At 46.2% G+C, this 23,254-nt stretch overlaps 1 protein-coding gene across 1 annotated transcript; it reads left to right on the top strand.

The window, feature by feature from the left end:
• The first annotated feature begins 1,010 nt into the window (after positions 1 to 1,010).
• GART (phosphoribosylglycinamide formyltransferase, phosphoribosylglycinamide synthetase, phosphoribosylaminoimidazole synthetase) lies at positions 1,011 to 23,128 on the top strand. Its single transcript, XM_029081890.2, has 22 exons — positions 1,011 to 1,101; positions 2,667 to 2,818; positions 4,277 to 4,372; positions 5,040 to 5,214; positions 6,549 to 6,660; positions 6,860 to 6,928; positions 8,049 to 8,174; positions 10,431 to 10,518; positions 10,688 to 10,773; positions 10,899 to 11,067; positions 12,015 to 12,246; positions 14,182 to 14,276; positions 15,387 to 15,496; positions 16,558 to 16,756; positions 17,939 to 18,190; positions 18,503 to 18,655; positions 19,506 to 19,712; positions 20,121 to 20,261; positions 21,238 to 21,368; positions 21,691 to 21,832; positions 22,292 to 22,407; positions 22,533 to 23,128. Exons 2-22 carry the CDS (start codon positions 2,674 to 2,676, stop codon positions 22,713 to 22,715), a joined length of 3,027 nt encoding a protein of 1,008 aa, XP_028937723.1. The 5' UTR covers positions 1,011 to 1,101; positions 2,667 to 2,673; the 3' UTR covers positions 22,716 to 23,128.
• Positions 23,129 to 23,254: the final 126 nt, after the last annotated feature.

Genomic DNA, 23,254 nt, shown 5'->3' with positions numbered 1-23,254 from the left:
CATCATCATCATTATTTATTATTCTCTGGGCCTCAGTTCCCTAATCAGTAAAATGGGGATTAAAGACTTGTGAGCCCCACGTGAAACAAGCTGATCACCTTGTATCCTCCCCAGCGCTTAGAACAGTGCTTGGCACATAGTAAGCGCTCAACAAATGCCATCATCATCATCATTATTTATTATTCTCCGGGTCTCGATTCCCTCATCAGTAAAATGGGGATTAAAGACCAGGAGCCCCACGTGGGACAACCTGAGGACCTTGCACCCTCCCCAGCGCTTAGAACAGTGCTTGGCACATAGTAAGCGCTCAACAAATGCCATCATCATTATTATTATTTATTATTCTCCGGGCCTCAGTTCCCTCATCAATAAAACGGGGATTAAAGACTTGTGAGCCCCACGTGAAACAAGCTGATCACCTTGTATCCTCCCCAGCGCTTAGAACAGTGCTTGGCACATAGTAAGCGCTCAACAAATGCCGTCATCATCATCATTATTTATTTTTCTCCGGGCCTCAGTTACCTCAACTGTAAAATGGGGATTAAAGACCAGGAGCCCCACGTGGGACAACCTGATCACCTTGTATCCTCCCCAGCGCTTAGAACAGTGCTTGGCACATAGTAAGCGCCCAACAAATGCCATCATCATCATTATTATTTATTATTCTCTGGGTCTCGATTCCCTCATCAGTAAAATGGGGATTAAAGACTTGTGAGCCCCACGTGGAGCAAGCTGATCACCTTGTATCCTCCCCAGCGCTTAGAACAGTGCTTGGCACATAGTAAGCGCTCAACAAATGCCGTCATCATCATCATGATTTATTTTTCTCCGGGCCTCAGTTACCTCAACTGTAAAATGGGGATGAAGACGGTGAGCCCCACGGGGGACAACCTGACGACCTTGTACCCTCCCCAGCGCTTAGCACATAGTAAGCGCTTAACAAATGCCACCACCATTATTTCTGTTATTCTGGGTTATTAAATCGGTTTTTCGGAGGAGCGAGGAGAAGAGGGCGGGTACAAAATCCTCGGCTATTGGATGAACGACCCCTTCCGGCCGCCCACAAGGTTTCCGGCCTCTTCTCCATTTTGGCGGGTGCTGGTAAGTCGTCAGAAAATGTATTTATTCGGGGTTTGGTCGGCCGGTCCCTCCCCTCCCTTCCCCTCCCCAGAATTTGCCGTCCCACTGACCCGTGGTTCGCGGGGCGGGGGCCCAAAACGTCAGGAATAATACCAGTGGTAAGTGCCAAGCCCTGTCCTAAGCGCTGGGGTAACCCGAAGCTCAAGTTGCCCCACGTGGGGCCCACAGGCCTCACCCCCATTTTCCAGGCGAGGGAACTGAGGCCCGGAGACGTGAAGGGGTTTGCCCTCAGTCACCCCGCTGATAAGGGGCGGGATTAGAACCCACGACCTCTGACTCCCAAACCCGGGAGTCTTGGCCCGAAGCCACGCCCCTTGACCCTGTGGGGGCCGGGAGATTTGGCTCCTGGACGTTTATTTAATTCTTTCTTTGTTATAGAATCGTCCATGTGCTTTCCCGTGCCGCAGTCTGTAATGGAGGAACATTTGGAAATATCTGCCTCTACTGATTTTCAGAGTATTAATAATAATAGTGATGGCATTTGTTAAACCCTTACGCTGTGCCAGGCACTGTTCTAAACGCTGGGGTGGATACAAGCAAAGCGGGCTGACACAGTCCTTATCCCACGTGAGGCTCATGACCCACGTGAGGCTCGCAGTCTCAATCCCCATTTTACAGATGACAGAATGGAGGACCAGAGAGTGAAATGACTTGCCCAAGGCCACACAGCAGACAAGTGGCAGAGCATCAATCCAAGCAGCGCCTGGACCTCTAATCCCGGCTCCGCCACTTGTTTGCTGAGCGACCCTGAGCGAGTCACTTAATAATAATGATGGCATTTGTTAAGCACTTACTATGTGCTGAGCACCGATCTAAGCGCTGGGGAAGATACAAGGTCATCAGCTTGTCCCATGTAGGGCTCACGGTCTTCATCCCCATTTTACAGATGAGGTCACTGAGGCCCAGAGAAGTTAAGTGACTTGCCCAAGATCTGACAGCTGATAAGCGGCAGAGCTGGGATTAGAACCCATGACCCCTGTCTCCCAAACCCAGGCTCTTTCCACGAGGCACACTGCTTCTCAACTTAGCTTCTCGGTGGCTCAGTTACCTCATCAGTAAAATGGGGATTAAGACTGTGAGCCCCACGTGGGACAACCTGATCACCTTTTATCTCCCCCAGAGCTTAGAACAGTGCTTGGCACATAGTAAGCGCTTAACAAATACCATCAATAATAATATGATTATTTTAATAATAACAATAATTATTATTATTAAAGAGACAATCCCTGCCCACACCGGGTTTACAGCCTTGAAGGGGGGAAGCAGACATCAAATTAAGTAAACAGGCATCAGTATAATTAGATGATAGGTATATCCACATCAAAACAAGTAAATAGGCATTAATATAAATATAAAATGGAGATTAAGACCCATGTGGGACAACTTGATTACCTTGTATCTACCTCAGTCCTTAGAACAGTGCTTGACACATAGTAAGTACTTAACAAATACCGTGATTATTATCATTATTATATGGTTATGATGATTATTATAGCTGTGTGACTTGAATATGCATCGTTTTCCAGCTAACCAATGTCTTCCCGAGTGCTTGTGATTGGCAATGGAGGGAGAGAACATGCGCTGGCCTGGAAACTGGCCCAGTCTCAGCGTGTCAAACACGTATTGGTCGCTCCAGGAAACGCAGGAACAGCAAGTCTTGAGAAGATTTCAAATGCAGGTAATGTGGAAATCCTCAGAAAGCCAGCCCGTAGCTTGTTTTACTGCGAGACATGCTGATAAAAGTTGCTACATAAAGGTGATTTTCCTAGCCTGATGCAAGTAACGCTTCCCGCGAAGTCATCTTGAATAAAATGTGGTCTCTTTACTTATCTTACTCTGGCATTGTGGACAGAGCATGGGCCCGGGAGTCAGAAGGTCGTGGGTTCTAATCCCAGCTCTGCCACTTGTTTGCCGTGTGACCTGGACAAGTCACTTTTCTGCCTCAGTTACCTCATCTGTAAAATGGGAATTGAGATTGCCAGCTCCACGTGGTTTGGGGACTGTGTCCAACCTGATTGCCTTGTATCTCTCCCAGTGCTTAGTACAGTGCCTGGCACATAGTAAGTGCATAACAAATACCACAATTATTATTATCCATATGACAATAACAGTAGTGGGGTTTGAGTGCCCACGGGATGGGATCCACTGAACCTGAGTGTTTGGAAAAGTGTAACAGAAGCAAGAAACATGTTCCCTGCCTACAAGGAGGTTACACAACCCATGTGATGAAATGTTTACAAATGTGAGGAAAACTAATTTTTGCCAGCCATTTAGAAAATGGAACTTTGTAATACAGTCCTCCCCTTTTGTAATGTTTATGGAAAAAAAAGGTCCACTCTTCTCTTTCGAGCTAAACCAGAAAAACACCATACCGCAGTATGAGAGGGTCTTCCAGGGGCATCTCTCTGCTTTGTTTTTTTCAGTGCAGCTGAAGGAAAGAGGAGGTGGATGGCATCTCTTATGCTCTCCTATTCTCCTCTTTGTGCGGCCACCGTCAGAGTCCCGAAGAATAGAGCCCGGCACAGACCAAAATTCTGGCCACGTTCGTGGCCGTAATGAATGTGGGGAAGATCCCATGGCTTCTCTAGTCCTGCTAGAAATCACCCCATGAAGTTATAGAACGCCAAGGACGTCGAACCTAAGGCCATGCTGACCAGGGCCGAATCTGGCTTACTTGTCCATCTCCTGGTCCGAAGGACAGAGCTGGGTCCACGCAGACAATACCGGGTAGAGGCTGGCACTCTAATAAAAGTATGAATTCCGTGCCATTGTCCCATACCCATCCACCAGTGATAGTCAACGGTTACCGGATAAATATTGTTTTTCAATGTTTTGTCCTGGCGCTGCTGTGACTGAGCAAAAGGAGACGGAAATACCGTGTTGTAATCCTGTGCTTCTTTCAAACCCATTCTTCCCTTGAACTATCCTTGTTCGGGGTACTGCAGTCCTATGGCTTAGAGCAGTATAAATCTCACTTTATCGTTGAAACCTAATTCTGGATTTCTCCCGCAGGATTTCCCCCCGGGTAGCTAGAAGCCATAGAAACCTAGTATTGACTTTGAATCGTGCCCAGACCACCAGCTGGAGGCTTCACAGTTACACAAGAAGTTACCCAGCGATTTCTTTCTCTCTGCAGCTATCTCAGTCAACGATCACACTGAACTCGCTCAGTTCTGCAAGGACCAGGAGATTGAACTTGTAGTCGTTGGTCCAGAAGCTCCTCTTGCTGCCGGTAAAGTTGGAACAGAGACCTGACTTGTAAAATCTCCTCCGTTTTTCATGTAGCCTTTTTTCCTGTAACAGCTCCCGGCTTTCTTGTCCAAATAGAGTAAGGTGAAGAATTCCAAACTCAGGCCCCTTTCCTTTTATTTATTTAAAAAGAAGAGGAGGGAAGCAGGGTGGGTTTCTGTAGGCAGCGAGGCCTTGTCTTGAAAGGAGAATCCCCAGTTTTAACTGCACTAGCTCCAGGCCCCAAAGGCTTTCCCTTCCATTTGTTATATTCCTATTGATTGTTTCCCCTTCCATCCTCCAAGCCTGGGAATGGGGAGACCTGGCATGCTACTCTGCTACTTGCCTGTTACGTGACCTTGGGTAAGTCACTTAACTTCTCTGGGCCTTGGTTCCCTCCTCTGTTAAAATGGGGGTAAGATAGGTGTTCTCCTTCCTCCTTTAGCCTGTGAGCCTCATGTAGGACTGGGGCTGTGTCTCCTCTGCTTTATCTTATCTGCCTCAGTGCTTAGGACAGTGCTTCAGTGCATTGTGAGCGCTAAGAAATCATCGTTGAGGGCACCGGGAGACAGGCTCAGACGCTTTTCCTAGGGATGCCCTTGTTCGGGTGACTTAATTTCAAAATCAGCTAATGTTCACGCTACCTTATTCTAAAACCCTTGTATCGATAGGGATCGTGGGAGATCTGACAGCGGCTGGGGTGAGATGCTTCGGGCCCACGGCGGAGGCAGCTCAGCTGGAGGCCAGCAAAAGGTTCGCCAAGGAGTTTATGGACCGGCACGGGGTCCCGACCGCGAGATGGAAGGCGTTCACCGATTCTCAGGAGGCCTGCGACTTCATCAGCAGGTGCGGGGCTACTGTCTGCGTGGTGGCGAAAGGCGGGGGGTTCGTCTGTAATGCTTAAGTGCAGAAGGATGTTTGTTACAGAAATCACAGTCGGAGATATTGTTCTTCTGGCTTCCCTTGAGAAGTAGCATGGCCTAGTGGAAAGAGCACAGGCCTGGGACTCAGAGGATTCTGCCACTTGTCTGCTGTGCGAACTTGGGCAAATCTCTTTACTTCTCCACGCCTCAGTTTCCTCCAATGCAAAATGGGGATTCAACTGGTCCCCTGACTCATTGGCCCGTAGTCTTTCCACTAGGCCATCCTGTTCGTTTTTCTTCATGATTATCATCAATGATATTTTTAGCCGGCACAATATCCTATGACAATGAATTCCAGCTGCTTTATGAAGAAGTGTTTCCTTCTTGCTAGTTTGGCTTCAGTAGGTACCCCTCATCCTGGCATCGTAGGGCATGTGGGGCAATAAACCCTTATTCTTCCCGACCATACCTAGCTTAAATTTATAAACACTCACATCTTTCCAGCCTGAAGACCCCCTAATGTTTTCTGACTTTCTGGTTGTCCTCTCCTTTTTTCTGCCCTATGGGGCCTCCATTCTTGATTTACAGGGTGGATCTGTTCTGGTTGTGTTAGCTGGAAAATTGTCATAACCCTGTGTGGCTGGTTCCTCCTGGAACTCCTCTCCAGCTCCAGAGGTCTGTCTGACCTCAGGGATTCCAGCTTTGGAATTAAAAGTCCTGGGATAATAAAAAAAAAAAATTTCTCCTGAATTTCTTAGATTTGTTGACCTCAAATGAATTGTTGAATGAATTATATTATGACCTCATAAAGGACCCTTTATAAGTGAGGTAAAAGGAAAGAATTAGATGTTTTTCAAAGCTTTCTTAAAGAGTTACAAAACAAATTATGTTAAGTATAGAGAGGTTTTTTTCCTGACAGACCCCGTGGTAAGAACAACCCAGGTTATGATACTCATCGCCTTGACTGACTCAGTGCATGTACCCACATCCATTTCTTTTCGTATCTACTTAGTGCTTAGAACAGTGCTTGTCACATAATGCCTAAAAAGTACCATCATTGTAATTATTACTATTAACAAGTAGTGAAATAGGCGACTCAGAGAGCTGAGGGGAATGAATGTTTAGAACTTTATGTAAGGCCGACCCAGGGTTTTACTCTGAGCGGTACAAATTACAAATTATTACTTTGATATATTTAAGATCTCTACTGTTTGCCTTTTCTCTCTTTTGTAGTAGGTTGCAGGAACTCAGAGAAGCAGTACCATTTTAATTGGGGTTTTTCAGCAATTTGATGTTGCCTGTCATTTTTCTCTACAGTGCAGACTTTCCCGCCCTGGTTGTCAAGGCCAGTGGTCTAGCTGCCGGAAAGGGAGTGATTGTAGCTACAAACAAAGAAGAAGCCTGCAAAGCAGTTCAAGAGATCATGCAGGTGAGCCGATTGGGTCTGAAAAGGGCAGGGACGGTAGGAGCAGTAGCATTTACTAAGTGCTTTACTGTGTGTGAAGCATTATGCTAACCCCTGGGAGAGAATACACTGGTGGAAATGGGGATGGGAAGGTCCCCATAAGGTAATTGTATATGTTAAAATAGTCCCAATAACAGAGAATTTTTTTTTTCCTTAAATGCAGGATAGGGCTTTTGGCGGTGCTGGAGAAACTGTTGTTATAGAAGAACTCTTAGAAGGAGAAGAGGTGTCGGTAAGTATCCTCTTAATCTTGAATAATTTTTTGCCAGTGCATTTAGATGTAATAACTAGGAACTTTCTAAACCTGTGCTAAGAAAGAGTCCTTCATGATTGCTTTTGCAAACTTCATCTAGGAGAGTTAAATGGATTAAGAAGAGAAAATGATTCCCCTCTCATTTCTGATGTGAATCTAAAGGAAACAGTATTCAGGGTCTGAGTAAAGCTGGGCGCCTCACATCCCGCTTGTCCAAGAGGGTCAATCACTTAATGGTATTTCATTATTATCAATGGTATTTATTGTGCACCTACTATGTGCAGAGCACTGTACTAACTGCTTGGGAGTACTATACAACAGAGTTGGTAGGCGTTTTCCCTACCCAGAGCAAGCTTACTATCTAGAAGGGGAGATACACATTAATATAAATAAATTTTTGGAGCACATATTCTCTGCAGAGCACTCTTTAAAGTGTTTGGGGAACGTGATCCGTGTCCGTGGGAGCTTAGCGTCCAGAGGGTGGTGAGATGGATGTTAAAATGAATTTACAGGTGGGGAAGTGGCAGAGTGTAAGAATATGTGTGACTGGTTTGGGGGTTGGGTGACAATCCTGGCTTCCGGCAAGTTACATTAGGCCTGGGAGTAGCCCAGAATAACCTATAGATTTATACTTCCCTACTGCCGCTTCCACAGTTAGAACAACAGTGGGCTTTTTAAGGAGCACCTCAGTGCCAGGGAGGTAAAAGGGAAGCTGGATAAAAGTGGATTTGGAAATAGAGGAGAAATTATTTCCACCCTCTTCCATCATAAAAATGGCTAGAGACCAATTGGAGTATTCTCTGGCTCTGTACGAGGGGCTCCTCAGAGTCGCTCGTGCTTCAGAGTCACGTGACATCCTTCTAGACTGTAAGCACGGCGTGGGCAGGGATTGTCTCTCTTTATGGCTGAATTGTACTTTCTAAGCGCTTAATACAGTGTTCCGCACACAGTAAGTGCCCGATTAAATACGACTGAGTGAATGAATGACACAAATTTCCTAGTGGAAGGGGTGGGTGGGACCCTTCTTAAACCCGTATTTTTCCAAACGTCAGTGATCGCTGGCCGTGAAAATAGGCTGTGACTTGGTTTCCCTCTGCAGTGTTTGTGCTTCAGCGATGGTAAAACCGTGGCCCCCATGCTGCCTGCACAGGACCACAAGCGCCTGATGGATGGAGACAAAGGCCCAAATACTGGTGGGATGGGAGCTTATTGCCCCGCGCCTCAGGTAGAGTGCTTCCGGGCCAAATGCCGTTTACCTTCCTGCATTTTCCTTTCAACCTAGAGAGAGAGCATCACCGTCGACTTTGCGTTATACCCTTTTCAGACCCCGGAAAATTTCCAGTTGGCCTTGAGGTGCTTTGCACTGGGGTTGGCCTTGGTTTGTCAGTGTTCCACATAATAAAAAAAATGCTGGTCCTGTGGTCACACCTGGGGGAATTTGTTTAGGTTCTTAACCTCTGCTCTGGAATCAGGCTAAGAGCCTGTCAATCAGTGGTGTTCACTGAGCACTCACTGTGTGCAGATTGCTACTAAGCATTTGGGAGTGTACGTATGAGAGTACGGCGTAAGAGTTAGTAGACACATTCTCTGCCCACGAGGAGATGAGAGGGAGAGACAGATGATATAAATAAACTACAGATATGTACATAGATCACGTGGGGCAGAGGGTGGGGTGAATGAATCTTGAAGGGTACGCATCTAATTACACACAGATTTGGATTCTTGCACAGTCAGAATTCACAATTCAAGGACAGGACCCTTTTTTTTTTTTTTTTCTTTTTATTTTTGTATCTTAAGCCCTGCCCTCCTCGCACCTGGAGAGTTTGCAGTACACTGTCAGTCTTGACTACAGGAGGGAGAGTCAAACAGAGGCCGGCACATTCCAGTCCTAGCCTGAGCGGTGGCTAGCGAGTGGAAGGCAGTCGGCTACAAGTAGCAGCGGAGGCTCACGTTTACCGCGCGGAAGAAGGCAATGGTAAACCATTTCGGGATTTTTACCAAGAAAACTCTACGGATTCGCTACCAGAATGTTTGCAGGTGGAGGTGGGGCATTCTGGAAAAGATGAGTCCGTGGAGTTGCTATAGGTCAGAGGTGACTCTTCAGCTTAAGATAAAACAATCTATCAAGCTCTTTGTATGTATCAAGAACTATTCTAAGTGCTGGGGTAGATACAAGTTAATCAGGTCAGACAGTTCCTGTCCAATATGGGACTCACCTTTTAAGTAGAAGGGAGAACAGGTGTTTAATCCCTATTTTGCATTTGAGGAAATTGAGGCACAGAGAAGTTAAGCAACTGGCCCAAGATCACACAGCCAGGATTAGAACCCGAGTCCTCTAGCCACTAGGCTACGCTTTCAGGACCTGGTGTAAAGAATAGCTCCATTCCCCAAAATATACACTAGATTAAAGTCTGTGTTGTGTTTTGTTTGTTAAATGGTACCAATGACCATCTCTAATAAAATCTGGAAAATAGATGTTTTGGTAGGTAGGTGATGCTGCGGGTAATAATTACCCAGTGACTTAGAAAAGTGTTAAGATTTCAGAACTTCTTTTGTCAGAATAAGTTTTTGGTGAAAAGAATAGATTATGTAAATTTCAGAGCGAGGTAACAGGCTCTTTGCTGTAACTTTAGAGGACTCAGAATTACTGCAGGCTACTTGCCCTTCCTACCTTCAAATCTGTCATAGAAGCAAACCTTGCCTGCCTCTAAAAAACTTTTAAATGAAAAGGTTAGAGAAGGCATTTTTCTATTGGTTATTTAATTATTTAGATAGTAGCAGGAGTAGGTCGTGAAATTTTAAGAAAAACTGAAAATGGATATTTTACAGGGGATTTTTTTTCTTCAGAAAACAAGTTCAGAAAATCATCGGGAGGTTTTAGCTCATCCAAGCAATTCACAACATGCCCAGGTCTCATAGGAAAGCTGCCACCAGACCTAATAATGATAATGGTGTCCTTTAAGTGTTTACTATGTGCCAGGTACTGTACTAAATGCTAGGATGTCTGCAAGAAAATCAGGTGGGACACAGTCCTTGTCCCACATTGGGTTCACAGTCATAATCCCCATGTGCCAGATGAGGCAACTGAGGCCCAGAGAAGTGAAGTTACTTGCCTAAGGTCACACAGGAGACAAGGGGCAGCCAGAATTAGAACCCTGCGGCAATCCCCCCAGGAATAATGCATAGTTCCTGGATCCTACCTCATGCCTCCCTGTGAGATTTTGGATATTGGAGGAAGTTACTGTGGGTTTTTACTACAAGCTTATTTCTTTACTCCGTTAGTACATTAGTTGTGAGAGAGTGTAGCCGTTTTCAGAGATGATCAAAGTATCATTAGGTCTTCTCATGATGCCTGTACCATTTTTCAAAAAGACAGCATATTTTTACATAATCATCAATGTGCCATAATTTAGTAGTACTTTTTAAAGGGAGTGTAAACAAGGACAGTGTGAAAACATTCAAATCTTCCCCTTTCCGTTAGGTTTCCAAGGATTTATTTTTGACAATCAAGAACACAATTCTTCAGAAAACAGTGGAAGGCATGCAGCAAGAGGGTACTCCATATGTGGGTAAGCCCTGTGGTCTCCCTTAAAACCCTCTGCATCTACCTCTGAAATTGCTGCGGTGCTTAAGTTCCAATTGGATGCTTCCAATTCCAGACCAAAACTATGCTGGTGAGGGGCTGTTTTGAAGTCTCAATCGTGCCGCCTTTACTGTGGGTTTGCTTTCTTGATTTAGGAGTGCTCTATGCCGGAATCATGCTTACCAAAGATGGCCCAAAAGTTCTGGAGTTTAATTGCAGATTTGGGGATCCAGAATGCCAGGTGGGTTTACCCCAGTGTTGAAAACGGCAGGGCGGGTCACTTCTTTCTCTGACTATTTCATTTCTGGGGCTCTGTGGGCAAGAAATTTCAACCATCTTCCTTCGGTGTTGCTCCAACTCCCGCAGGTTATCCTCCCCCTTCTCAAAAGCGATTTTTATGAAGTGATCCAGTCCGCTTTGGACGGCCAGCTCAGCGCCCACGTGCCCGAGTGGCTAGATGACAGCGCCGCGGTGACCGTCGTCATTGCAAGCCGGGGCTATCCCGGCAGTTACGCCAAGGGCTTGGAGATAACAGGTGAGCACCACCAGATGGGGTCCAGTTCCCTCTGGCCGACCCAGAAGCCAAGTAGAGCATGTGGTGGTTGTTCTTTGCCTATGCCTTTTCGTGCAGATCTGCTGCTGTCATTTTCGGTCTCCAGAGCTGTTATTTCACTCCAAAAGTTCTAATCCCGGCTCCGCCACTCGTCTGCTGTGTGACCTTGGGCAAGTCACTTCGCTTCTCTGTCTCTTAGTTACCTCATCTATAAAATGGGGATTGAGACTGTGAGCCCCACATGGGACAGGGACTGTGTCCAACCCGATTTGCATCTATCCACCCTAGCTCTTAGTACAGTGCCTGGCACACAGTAAGCGCTTAACAAATGCCATCATCATTATATTGTTTATTACTGAATGGTTGAGAAGTTGAGATTGGGTAACTGGAGAGAGCAGCGTTGGCTCTAAGTTTTACCCACTGGCTTTACTCATTAGCCCATTTCAGGAGGGGGAAGCTGGGAATTGATTTGCAGAGAATTGCCCCCCCAAAAAACTGGTGAACATGTCTGAAATCGACCCGCAGGAGGAACATGAAGGCTCAAGCTGTTGGCTTGAAGCACTCAGGCAGGAGGGCTACTGGACGCAGCTGCACCAGCCTCCCAGAGGCAGAGATAAGAGAGCTGGGAGCTGGAGAAAGATGGGGAAGGGGGGAAAAGAGGGGAGGAAAAGTGGGGAGGGAAGGGGTAGTAAGGAAAACAAGAGAAAAGGCTAAAAGTGCCTGATGTACAGTGATGTGTGACTTGGCCTGGTTTTGGTCATTTCAAGGCGACTTGTGGCCTTGAAATTTTTCTTAGCTAAAAGTTTCAGCTCGTGGTCGTGCCTAGACATTTAGGTGATATGTTGAGTTTTAGAATTCAGTTTGGTCTGCTATAGCTTAAGCATCTTTGAATTAAACGTTGTGATCTGTTTTAACGTGATCTCTTTCAGGCTTCCCAGAGGCAAAAACTTTAGGGCTGGAGGTGTTCCACGCAGGCACGACCCTGAAAGAAGGGAGAGTGGTCACTAACGGAGGCAGAGTCCTGATGGTGACTGCCATCCGGAAAGACCTGGTGTCCGCCCTTGAGACGGCCAATAAAGGACTTGCAGCGATCAAGTTTGAGGGGGCCATTTTTAGGAAAGACATTGGTTATCGAGCGATAGCTTTCCTCAAGCAGTCCAGGTAAAAAAAAAAAATCTCTCAGAAAGAAGGTGTCTCGGTACTTCTCAGAAGTTCTGTAACACACCTATCCAGTAGAGTGCAATTAGCCCCTTGGTGTTCTGTTTATTGTTCATTTTGTGTTTACTGTTATATTGTATTCTCCCAAGCGCTTAGTATAATGCTCTGCACAAGTGAGCGCTCAACAAATACGGTTGAATGAATGAATGAGCTTCGTTTCCCAATGTGGACTAGGCCAGAGTTAGCTGATTTCAGCCAATTTCAGCTGGGGCCAGAACTAGTCAGAGCAGGAACCAAATTGAAAGGAAACTCGGCCTTTTTGGTTTCCTGATAATTGCGGGCTTTTTAATAGCAGGCAAAACCTGGTTCTATAACGCAGCCTTGGATAAGCTGCTCTCGATTTGGTTCAAGGTGATAGGTCAGTGTCGTCAGGGTTTTTTGGCGCAGTAAAATCGTTGGACTTAATGCCAAGCAGCTCTTGCAAGGCACCGTTTTTTATTTGCAGTATTTGACAAACTTTGGATTTGACCATTTGTTGTTTCATTGCTTTGATGCGGTTATATTTTATGAAAGCAATAAAGTAAATTATAAACAGCCCCATCGCTTAGTCTTGTTTCTTATGCATGCATTGCTTTCAAATGTATTCGTTAAATTCTACGGAAAAGTTAGAAGCCGCTTCCACAATCCATAGCATCTACTGAGTATCTACTATGTGCAAGGCCTGTCACTGACTGGGAAATTCCAGTAGAAAACATGATACTTGCCCTTCTCTTGCTTAATATTTCAGCCAATGAAAAAGCTTTTTGTGCCGTTTTCCTTCGCTCCAAATTTCTTTTACGTGCTTCACATTGGGGGGGGGTCAAAGATAAAGGCAGAACCAGGCTAGACCTGACCTTTTCTGCCAAAGAGTCAGCCCTCTTGTCAGTCTTGGTCGATACTGAATTTCATTTCATTTAATGCAGCCCTGACCAACCGTCCTTAGTCTTGGTGTGAGTTGTTTAGCTATTGTTGAAATGCACAAGTGATCTTGATATTTAGGCATAGAGCCTGCTATTAATGAAGAGAAAAACTGAAAAGATGGATTGGGGGGAGTCTGAGAGCATGTGTGAAGGTGAATTCGTGGGCTCCACAAGCCAGCCCACCCCCCATTCCCCGTGTTTTCTGTCCATCCCCAATTATGTCCTGGCAACCTATTCTTCTGACCCAGTTAATGAAAGTCACTGGCCTCGCTTTAAAAGCAGCATTTCCCAGTATCTCCCAAAACTCATTTTGCTGCGCCCCAGGTCCTCAGGTCACATTTCGATTGATATTTGCTCGCCATCAGCCCCAGCTCCATGTTTGTGAAGAGCAACTGGTCCTACCCTAGCTACGGGAAGTGCTTAAAAAATGCTATTTCTGAAAAAATGGGCAGCCCTGGGAAAGGATTGAGATGAGTTACTTCCCGTTTTACTTTTTTATTCCATTTATTCCAAGTGACTGTACCTTCCCTTTCCCTTCCAGATCCCATCTACTTCCCCTTTCCTAGCAGATGAAACACATAAATACTTTTGTAGTTAACAATCTGACACCTGGTGTGTTTTTTTTATTACAGGGGAGGGGCAGATTATCCAGACCCTTAGCAGTTTTTACTGCTTCTTTACCCCATTACTGCTTGTTAGCACCTCTGCCCTGCTGTTAAGCAAAAGCAGACCAACCATTGGCTGTTTGCCCAGAGCGGCCTGCTAAAAATTTGGGTGAGGAGGAAAGAAAAATAAATTGTGTTGAGATAATCTGGTAATTTAATTTCTCCCTATTCTCCTTGTGTCCATTAAAATAGGTAATCAAAAGTAGGTTCCAAATATTCTTTGGTCTTATGCCTAAAGCCTGGTTCGTTGGACGTAATGATTAAGACATTACGGTGGGCAGTTGATGACATAACTGTTTTGAAACTTTTTTTAGAGGCCTGACGTATAAGGAAAGTGGAGTGGACATTGAGGCTGGCAATGCACTGGTTAAGAAGATTAAACCTTTGGCAAAAGCCACCTCCAGATCAGGTAAATCAAAATAAATAGTTATCCCGTGTTTAGTACCTTTTTGAAGGATGCCATCAAATTATGTTGCGAGATAAAAGGGGAGAGCTGAGTAGCAGGAAGTAGAATGGTAAAAAAGCCATAGAGTAGCAGAATAAAATAGGAGTTTCTGCTGGATAAATATTATTAAATTCAATAATGCTCCTCAGGAAGACACGCATCAGTTTTCCCGGAAGTATGTATCTGTCATGAACTGTATTTGTGTGCGAAAGGATCTCATCCAATATACAGCATAGTAAATCAGTAAGTAAAATATATTTGGGTCATCATTTGTGTAATTAGCCCACACGGTAATAGGAGGCAGAGATAAGATAGCCATCAAAAGAAACAAAACCAAAACAAAGAAAGAACACCTAGGCACACCCGAGGGCCCACTCCTTTGGCTATAAAGTCATATAACAAAGCTCACCAGCTGCACTTATTCTAATCCCCGCTCTGCCTCTTGTCTGCTGTGTGACCTTGGACAAGTCACTTCACTTCTCTGGTCCTCAGTTCCCTCTTCTGTAAAATAAAAGACAAGGACTGTGTCCAACCTGAAAGACTTCTATCTTCCCCAGTGCTTGGCACATAATTAATTATGGGATTTGTTAAGCCCTTACTATGCTCCGGAGACTGTACTAAGCGCTGGGGTGGATACACGAAAATCAGTTGGGACATAGTCCAACAAGTACCAATTATTATATTAGAGCAGTATGGTCAAATAGTTTACAATGTAATGGGGGAGATAAGTGTATGCAAATAGCCAGTAAAAACAGGTAAAACTAAGGGGACAAGTGATAAAAACAAAAGCAATTAAATGAAAATATAACAAGTAAACGTATACGAATGAGTGGTGGAAGTTTCTAATGAAACCAAAGGGACTAATCTGAGGTTTCTGTAAATGAGATGTACGATGTCTTGAGAGCTCTCTAGACAGTTCACTGTGGCCAAGGAACATGCCTACCAATTTGGTTTTATTGTACCCTCCCAAGCACTGAGTACTGTGCTCTGCAAACAGTAAGCACTCAATAAATACGACTGGCTGATCTTCATAGATAATTGTAATTCAGAGTATTTCCCTTGCATGTCCGACAGGCTGCAGTGTAGATCTCGGAGGATTTGCCGGTCTCTTTGATTTGAAACTAGCTGGTTTCAAAGATCCTCTCCTAGCATCGGGGACAGATGGCGTCGGAACCAAACTGAAGGTAAGCGCACTCTGATTCCAAAGAGAAATTCTAAAAGTGGTTTATACATCAGTATCATGCTGAGTGCTCACAACAAAGACGTTAATGAATACCCTAAGTAATTATGTAACAACATTGAGATCGCGAACCATCCTCAAAGGTAGCTGACTACTTTAAAAACAGGCCCCCACTTGGTCCGGAACTACACAGGATAGGTCCTTTTCTTTTTTTTTTTCAGTGTATTATTTTTTCCATAATACCGTTGGTTATCTACATATATTTTTAAAATTATTCAAACGCTGACTCTGTGCCGGCACAGTATTAAGCGTTAGGATAGATACAGGATAGTTGTGTTGCACACAATCTGTGTCCCACATGGGGTTCACCATCTTAATCCCCATTTTACAGATATAGGTAACTGAGGCCCAGAGAAATTCAAGTGACTTGCCCAAGGTCACAAAGCAGATAAGTGGTAGAGCCAGGACCAGAACCCAGTTCCTCTGATTCCCGGGCCCATGCTCTATCCACTAGGCAGCATTGCTTCAGTGGTTGATTAATAATTATGGTATTTAAGCACTTACTACGTTCCAGGCACCGTACTAAGCGCTGATTGATTAATCTGTTCGGCAAATAGTACACGAGGAATCTGTGCAAAATTAAAGGTAGACCGTGTGGCAAAAGCCAAACCCATATGAGACCAGGCATACGGTATATCTAGTTAGGCTACCAAGTAAGGACCTGAATGAGGAGGAAGGAATGCAGTGATCATGGAGCTGGGGAGAAGAGGTGCCGTTTATCAGGGTTCCCTAAAGGTTAGAATTGTTGGCTTTGGACTTTAAGCGCCCTGTGGGCAGGGAGAACATCTCCTGCTGTAAAAAAAAAAAAAAAAAAAAATCTCCCCCACACACTTATTGTAATGCTCTATATGTGCTCAATAAATACCATTGATAGGTGTGGGAATCCCCACCCCCCTTTTTTTTTTTTTTGGCTTCTGTTAATTTTTGGATTTAAAACCTTGTTCGCTCTCAAGAGAATGAATTTTCTTTCATGCTGTAGCCACAGCTGTCATGCTCTCTTTTCAGATCGCACAGCTGTGTAACAAGCACGACACCATCGGTCAAGATTTGGTGGCTATGTGTGTCAATGACATTCTGGCCCAGGGGGCAGAACCCCTCTTCTTCCTTGACTACTTTTCCTGTGGAAAACTGGACATTGACACAGCAGGTGCCGTCATCACTGGAATAGCAGAAGCGTGTCGGAAGGCAGGCTGTGCTCTTCTGGGTACGATCATTTTCTCCTGCGATTTTATGGTTTGACCCCAGAACTACCTTTCAGGATATAGGCTCGAATGCCCTTTAACTACCTCGTAAAACAGAATGGCGAACGCTGTTGATCCAGCTGATAGCTCTAGAGAAACTAGCGTGGATCTTTGATTTATAAAGCGCAGATGTAAGAGAGTAAACTGTCTTATAGAGTACAGTGGGGTGTGGAGAAAACTAGTCGCGGCTCTGCCGCTTGTCTGCTGTGAAACCTTGGATCAGTCACCTAACTTCTCTGTGCCTCAGTTATTTCATCTGTAAAATGGGGATCGAGACTGTGAGCCCCACGTGGGACAGGGACTGTGTCCAACCCAATTTGCTTGTATCCACCCCAGCTGTTAGTACAGTGCCTGGCACAAAGTGAGCACTGAACAGATATCATTATTTTTATGAAGCACGAATTAGAATTTAGTAATTGTGATATTTGTTAGCCACTTAACTTTGTGCCAGACAGTGTACTAAGCCCTGGGTTGGATACAAGTAAATTGGGTTGGACACAGTCCCTGTCCCACGTGGGTCTCAATCCTGATTTTACAGGTGAGGTAACTGAGGCACAGAGAAGTTAAGTGACTTGCATAAAGTCACACAGCAGTCAGGCGGCAGAGCCGGGATTAGAACCCAGGTCCTTCTGAATCCAAGACCCGTGTTCCATCCACTAGACCATGCTGCATCTCTGTGAGGAATATGAAATTGAGAGGTGAGGGAGGAGTTGCCATGTCACTAAGAAGGGAAAAAGGGTCACCAGCTTTGCAACGCAGGGGCGAGGGTGCTGTAGGAAACAGTATCTCCTCATCAGGGGATTTAGCAGGGCTAGACACGTAGAATTTACCTGGAGATTAGTCACCTAAAATAAAAGGTTCCCTGTTCCCTTTGGAAAGGGAAGTAAAATAACCCTTCTGGACTCAGTTATTTTTTTCTCAGTTTCTTTTATCCAGTGATTTGTTGTTGAAACGCAGTTCTCTGCGAAAGATGATTTGCTTTTGCTGCCGAAATGACATCTCTGAATGTCTTCTGAGATTCCAGAATTTGGCCATTTCAGTGGCAAAAACAGCTGACAGTTCATCTGTTTGTGGGCCTGCTCCGCTAAACGTGCACGTGTATAGGTCGCCCGTTTCCTGAATCGCGCTTCTCCGCCCCACTCCAGGAGGCGAGACGGCCGAGATGCCCGGGATGTATCCTCCAGGGGAATATGACCTGGGAGGCTTTGCTGTCGGAGCCATGGAGCGGGACCAGAAGCTTCCTCGCTTAGAGAGCATCGTCGCCGGGGACGTCGTCATCGGAGTGGCTTCCTCCGGGCTTCACAGCAACGGGTTCAGCCTCGTGAGGAAAATTGTGGAGGCGTCTTCCCTCCACCTCTCCTCCCCGGCTCCTAGTGGATGTGGGAACCAGACTCTGGGTAAATGACGAGACTCCAGCCCTCTCTGCTCTGGTGCTCACGAGCAGCAGCCCAGTGAGTGCTCTGGGAGTACCTCTGTCCCTCCCTCGCTGCCTTCAGCCCACTTTCAATTGGCCAGACCCCTCCGCCCTGTCGATTTGCATCATCCGCACCATTATTCCCTGCCGTTGGTGTGGACGGTCAAACGTTGATGGTGCAGAAAAGACGGTTCTGGGCAGGGAGTTATTTTCCAGGGAGGGTCGCTCCCTCCCAGTAACTTGATGTGCAGATAGACTCAATGTGTTGATCTCTCCATTTCCCCCACCCCTACAGGGGAGCTGCTGCTGACCCCGACCCGGATCTACTGCCGTACGCTGTTACCGGTCCTGCATTCAGGACGCGTCAAGGCCCTGGCCCACATCACTGGAGGGGGGCTGCTGGAAAACATCCCCAGGGTCCTCCCTGACAAGCTGGGAGTGCGGTTGGGTGAGAGTAACAACGTGCAGTCAATGAATTAGTCGTCTTTGAAATTTATTTCTAACGTCCGTCTCCACCTCTGGACTGTAAGCTCGTGGTAGGCCGGGAATGAGTCTGTTTATTATTATATTGCACACAGTGAGTGCTCAATATATATAACGAATGTTTCGAGCAATTACTGTTTGCTGAGCACTGAACTAAGCGCTTGGGAGAGTACAGTGTAAAGGACACACTCCTTGCCCACCATGAGCTCAGAGTCTAGACAGAGACACGGACATTAATATGAAGGAATAAATTGCAGCTTTCAGAATGGCGGCCACTTGGCCTTTCTGGCTTCCTTTATGAATTCAAGCTGTTTTCTCCACAGGACTGTCATGAGAGGTCTTTGGACGGTGATTCCCTGTCCCCTGTGAAAGCCTCCTTCTTCATTCATGTTCCTCTTTCTACTATCTGCACACATTGTGACTCTTCCTCTCTTTCTGGAAAAGTCACATGAGAAAGCCCTATCATTCCTTTTTTTACAAAGAGCTTGCGCCTTGCCACAGAGGAACACTTATTTCCCTTGAGGCCTGCTCCGGGTCCCAACTGCCTCAGCGGCATTCCCCGCGTCTGATGGCATAGGCAGCCCAAGATGAGGGCTAGAAAGGTTCTGGTTTTCTGGTGAAGGTTTTTGTGGCTTGTGTTTTCGGCTTAAATGTTCTGTCTGTAAGCTGGAGGACAGTGTGGGGGGAGGGTTTGCACACATGCTCGCTCTCCACCTACATATATACCCACATGGAAGTAGAAAAGCATAAATGCCAACAGATGTACTTTTTTTTCTTATGGGTGACACTAATTTGCCAGAGCATTCCCCATCTAGATGCGCGTGGCTGGCAAGTCCCCGCCATCTTCTCGTGGCTGCAGTACCAGGGACGCCTCTCGGAAGAAGAGATGGCTCGGACCTTCAACTGCGGCGTGGGAGCCGTCCTCGTGGTCCAGAAGGACCTGGCGCAGCAGGTGTTGCAGGAGGTTAAACAGCACGAGGAGGAGGCCTGGATCATTGGCAGAGTGGTCACTTGTCCTGCAGGTATGTGCTCAGTAAATAGGATTGATCGATTGATTTCTCTCTGTCTCCCGTCTTAACTCTTTCGTTTGTAGAGGGTCACATTTCCGAATCACTGAGAAATCCCAGGCAGACAATTCATGGAATCTCAGTGCGGTCATCTTGATGCTTTTTCACTTTCCACTATTGACAGGGATCAATCTTTTGCTTGATATGACCAAGGACATTTGGCTGTCCCTTTTTTTCATTATTTATACAAGGCACCTGGGGCATGTTCTTTACCCTGACCTTTTTTGGTTCTAATTCTTGGTCCACTGAATATCTGCATTGGACTTGCGCGAATTAAATCGTTTATTACAGTGATAACGTCTTCATGATGTAAAATGGTATTTAACCCCGAGCGTTCTCCACCCGTGTGTTTTCCTTTGCAAGGTTCTCCCCGCGTCCAGGTCGATCATTTGGTTGAAGCCATGCAAGTAAACAGGTCGTGTTCATTGACAAATGGTTCCTTACACAGCCACCTGCATGACCAGCCGAAAAAGGCAAGGGTGGCCGTCCTGATATCTGGAACGGGTGAGGTGTCTTGGTCTTTGTTCTTGCTTTGGAGCAGTAGTTTTCATGAACCTTCATTTTCCAGATATAACTTATGGGTTCAGATGGCAAAAGAGTAGAGTGACAGTATCTTAAGAAGCAGCCTGGCGTAGTAGATAAAGCAAGGGCCTTGGAAAAAGCAGGCCGTGGGTTCTAATCCCGGCTCCACCACTTGTCTGCTGTGTGACCTTGGCCCAATCACTTCACTTCTCTGGGCCTCGGTTCTCTCGTCTGTCAAACGGCGATCGAGACTGGGAGCCCCAAAAGGGACAGAGGACTTTGTCCTACCCGATCTGCTTGTATCCACCCCAGTGCTTAGTTCAGTGCCTGGCACATACTAAGCACTTAACATGTACCATTATTATTTGTTATTATTAGAAAGCAGTTTCCTGCCTTCTGTCATCTCTGTCATGCCTTAAGGTTACCCACAGGGTGAAATGGCCCTTGAACGTTATTGGGCAATCCTCAGCTTTGGGTGAGGAAGGGAGTTAAAAGCGGGATCTTCCATTTCTGACTGCCGCTGACACAGCTCCTTATGGGCTCCAGTCAGCTCCGTAGTAGCTGAGCGCCCGCTCCTGACTTATCCCCTGAGGCCCTGACCAGGGCCTACGACAGGCTCCGGGCCAAAGGGATTTTCCCGGTATCCCAGGGTCCAACGCCAGCGCTCACCACATTCCGATCTCTGGCAAGCAGGCTGCCCTAAGCCAACAATCCACCAAAGCTCTGGGTGTGTGTACTTCGTTTGCCAGCATGGTGGGAGGAGCAAGCTAAGTTCTCAACAGCTTTCCGTCACCACTTCAAAGTCTATTAGCAACAGATGCAGATTCCAGGCGGATCACTTTTCTCGAAATCACTGAAGCGTTTATCCCTCTACGTATCTTGGTATTGTGTTTAAGACCTCTTCTTAGTGGCACACGAACAGATGTTTAGACAAAAACATATGGTTTCTCCTCTCCAGGTACCAACCTACAAGCGCTAATAACCAGTACCAAGGAACCAACCAGCTCTGCACAAATAGTCCTTGTCATCTCTAACAAAGCAGCTGTGCTTGGGCTAGAGAGGGCAGAGAAGGCTGGTATTCCTACCAGAGTAAGTTACATATTATTGGAATGAATCCGCTTCAAAATGCCCACCCTGAGATTTTCCAGACTCTTTCCTGGGAAATAGCCTTAGTTTTGCCCAATCTGGGCTCCAGACCCTAGTGTAATATCTAAAGAGGGTGAGGATGACTGTTCCGCCCTCACCCTGGTCAGTTCACAGAGATGTTCGGCCACAAGTGGCTCTTTGGGATCAACTGGAATGGATCCTTTTATTTTTAATTGAAAAAGGGTGGTGGTTCCTTTGAGTTCCTTGTTTTTATCAGTGGTTTTATCCTGCTTGAAATCATTCATTTGCCACTTTAATATTGTAGGTCATCGATCACAAGTTGTATAAGACCCGCGCCGAGTTTGACAGCACAGTTGACAAAGTCTTGGAAGAGTTCTCTGTTGAGCTGGTCTGTCTCGCAGGCTTCATGAGAATCCTGTCTGGCCCCTTTGTCAAAAAGTGGGATGGTAAGCACATTTTCCCTTTAGTAGTGTTTATTCCCTTAGAGGCCCAAGGAAGATTTAAAGTAAAGCTATCTCATTTCTTTCACTATTCTAAAATCCCAGTCCCTTGGCCTGCACATATCATAGAGAAGCAGTATGGCCCAGTGGCTAGAGCACGAGCCTGGGAGTCAGAAGGACCCGGATTCTAATCCCAACTCCGCCTTTTGTCTGCTGTATGACCTTGGGCAAGTTCCTTCACTCCTGGACCTCAGTTATCTCATCTTTAAAATGGGGTTAAGACAGTGAGCCCTATGCAGGACAACCCGATTAACTCGTCTACCCCAGCACTTGCACAGTGCCCGGCACATAGTAAGTGCTTAACAAATGCCTCCTGCCTGTTATGTGGCCGACCGCCACCCCAAAATGTATCTCCGTGGCAAGCCTGGACAGTCTGAAATCTAACTGGGTTTCGCTTCATTCCAGGGAAAATGCTGAACATCCACCCTTCCTTGCTCCCATCTTTCAAGGGTTCAAATGCCCACGAACAGGCCCTCGAAGCTGGAGTCAGAATCACCGGCTGCACCGTGCACTTTGTAGCCGTGAGTATCTCTCCTCCTCCTCCAGAAGGCTCGTCGGATTGCATTCAGTAGCTGACCGGGAGCAGTCTTAGTCATAGGTAAAGTGGGAAAGCGTTGAGTCTTGGGTTTTTTCCCCCCTCCCTCAGGAAGAAGTAGATGCTGGACAGATCATCCTTCAAGAGGCTGTCCCCGTAAAGAGGGGTGACACGGTGGCTACCTTGTCGGAACGAGTCAAAGAGGCGGAACACAGAGCTTTTCCTGCCGCCCTACAGCTTGTGGCAAGTGGAGAAGTACAGCTGGGGCCAACAGGCAAGATTGTTTGGAATTAAAAAGAACTGAACGGCTCTGATTCCGTAATGGAGCAGTAGCTGAGTTTTGCTGGAGGCATGGTAAGATATGCCCGTGGTACTCGTTTCCAGATGGTTCCAGCTTTCACGGTGTGTTTAGGAAAGTTCGAGCTCTCCCAGCGCTTAAGATAGTGCTGCACACACCGTAAGTGCTTAGTAAATTCCAGTTCTACTACTCTCTTTATTCCTTTCCCCTTTCCCCATCTAATTCAGCAGGATCTCCCTAGCTCACCTTGTCGTTGTCCCATCAGAGGCATCGTCTTGACGGCCGCCACGTGGCAGGCCTTGGGGTTCTCGACCTTCCGGTGTGGGTCCACGAGCAATCAGGGGGATATCAGCCCAATATTTTCCCCTCATCGTCGCCAGCTGTTATTAAACATTCTCCTGCATCCCTACTGTCGTAAACGTCTGTGTCTATCGAGTCTCCAGGTACGGGGATCTAACCTAACCCTTCATTTGGTCTGAGGATGAAGGAGATCAGAGAATGACTCTCCCACAACCCAGAGGCAGGGACGAGCAGT

Source organism: Ornithorhynchus anatinus, chromosome 17, assembly GCF_004115215.2.
Source record: "Ornithorhynchus anatinus isolate Pmale09 chromosome 17, mOrnAna1.pri.v4, whole genome shotgun sequence".
NCBI classification, from domain to species: domain Eukaryota; kingdom Metazoa; phylum Chordata; class Mammalia; order Monotremata; family Ornithorhynchidae; genus Ornithorhynchus; species Ornithorhynchus anatinus.
This window is presented reverse-complemented; position numbering and strand designations above follow the sequence as displayed.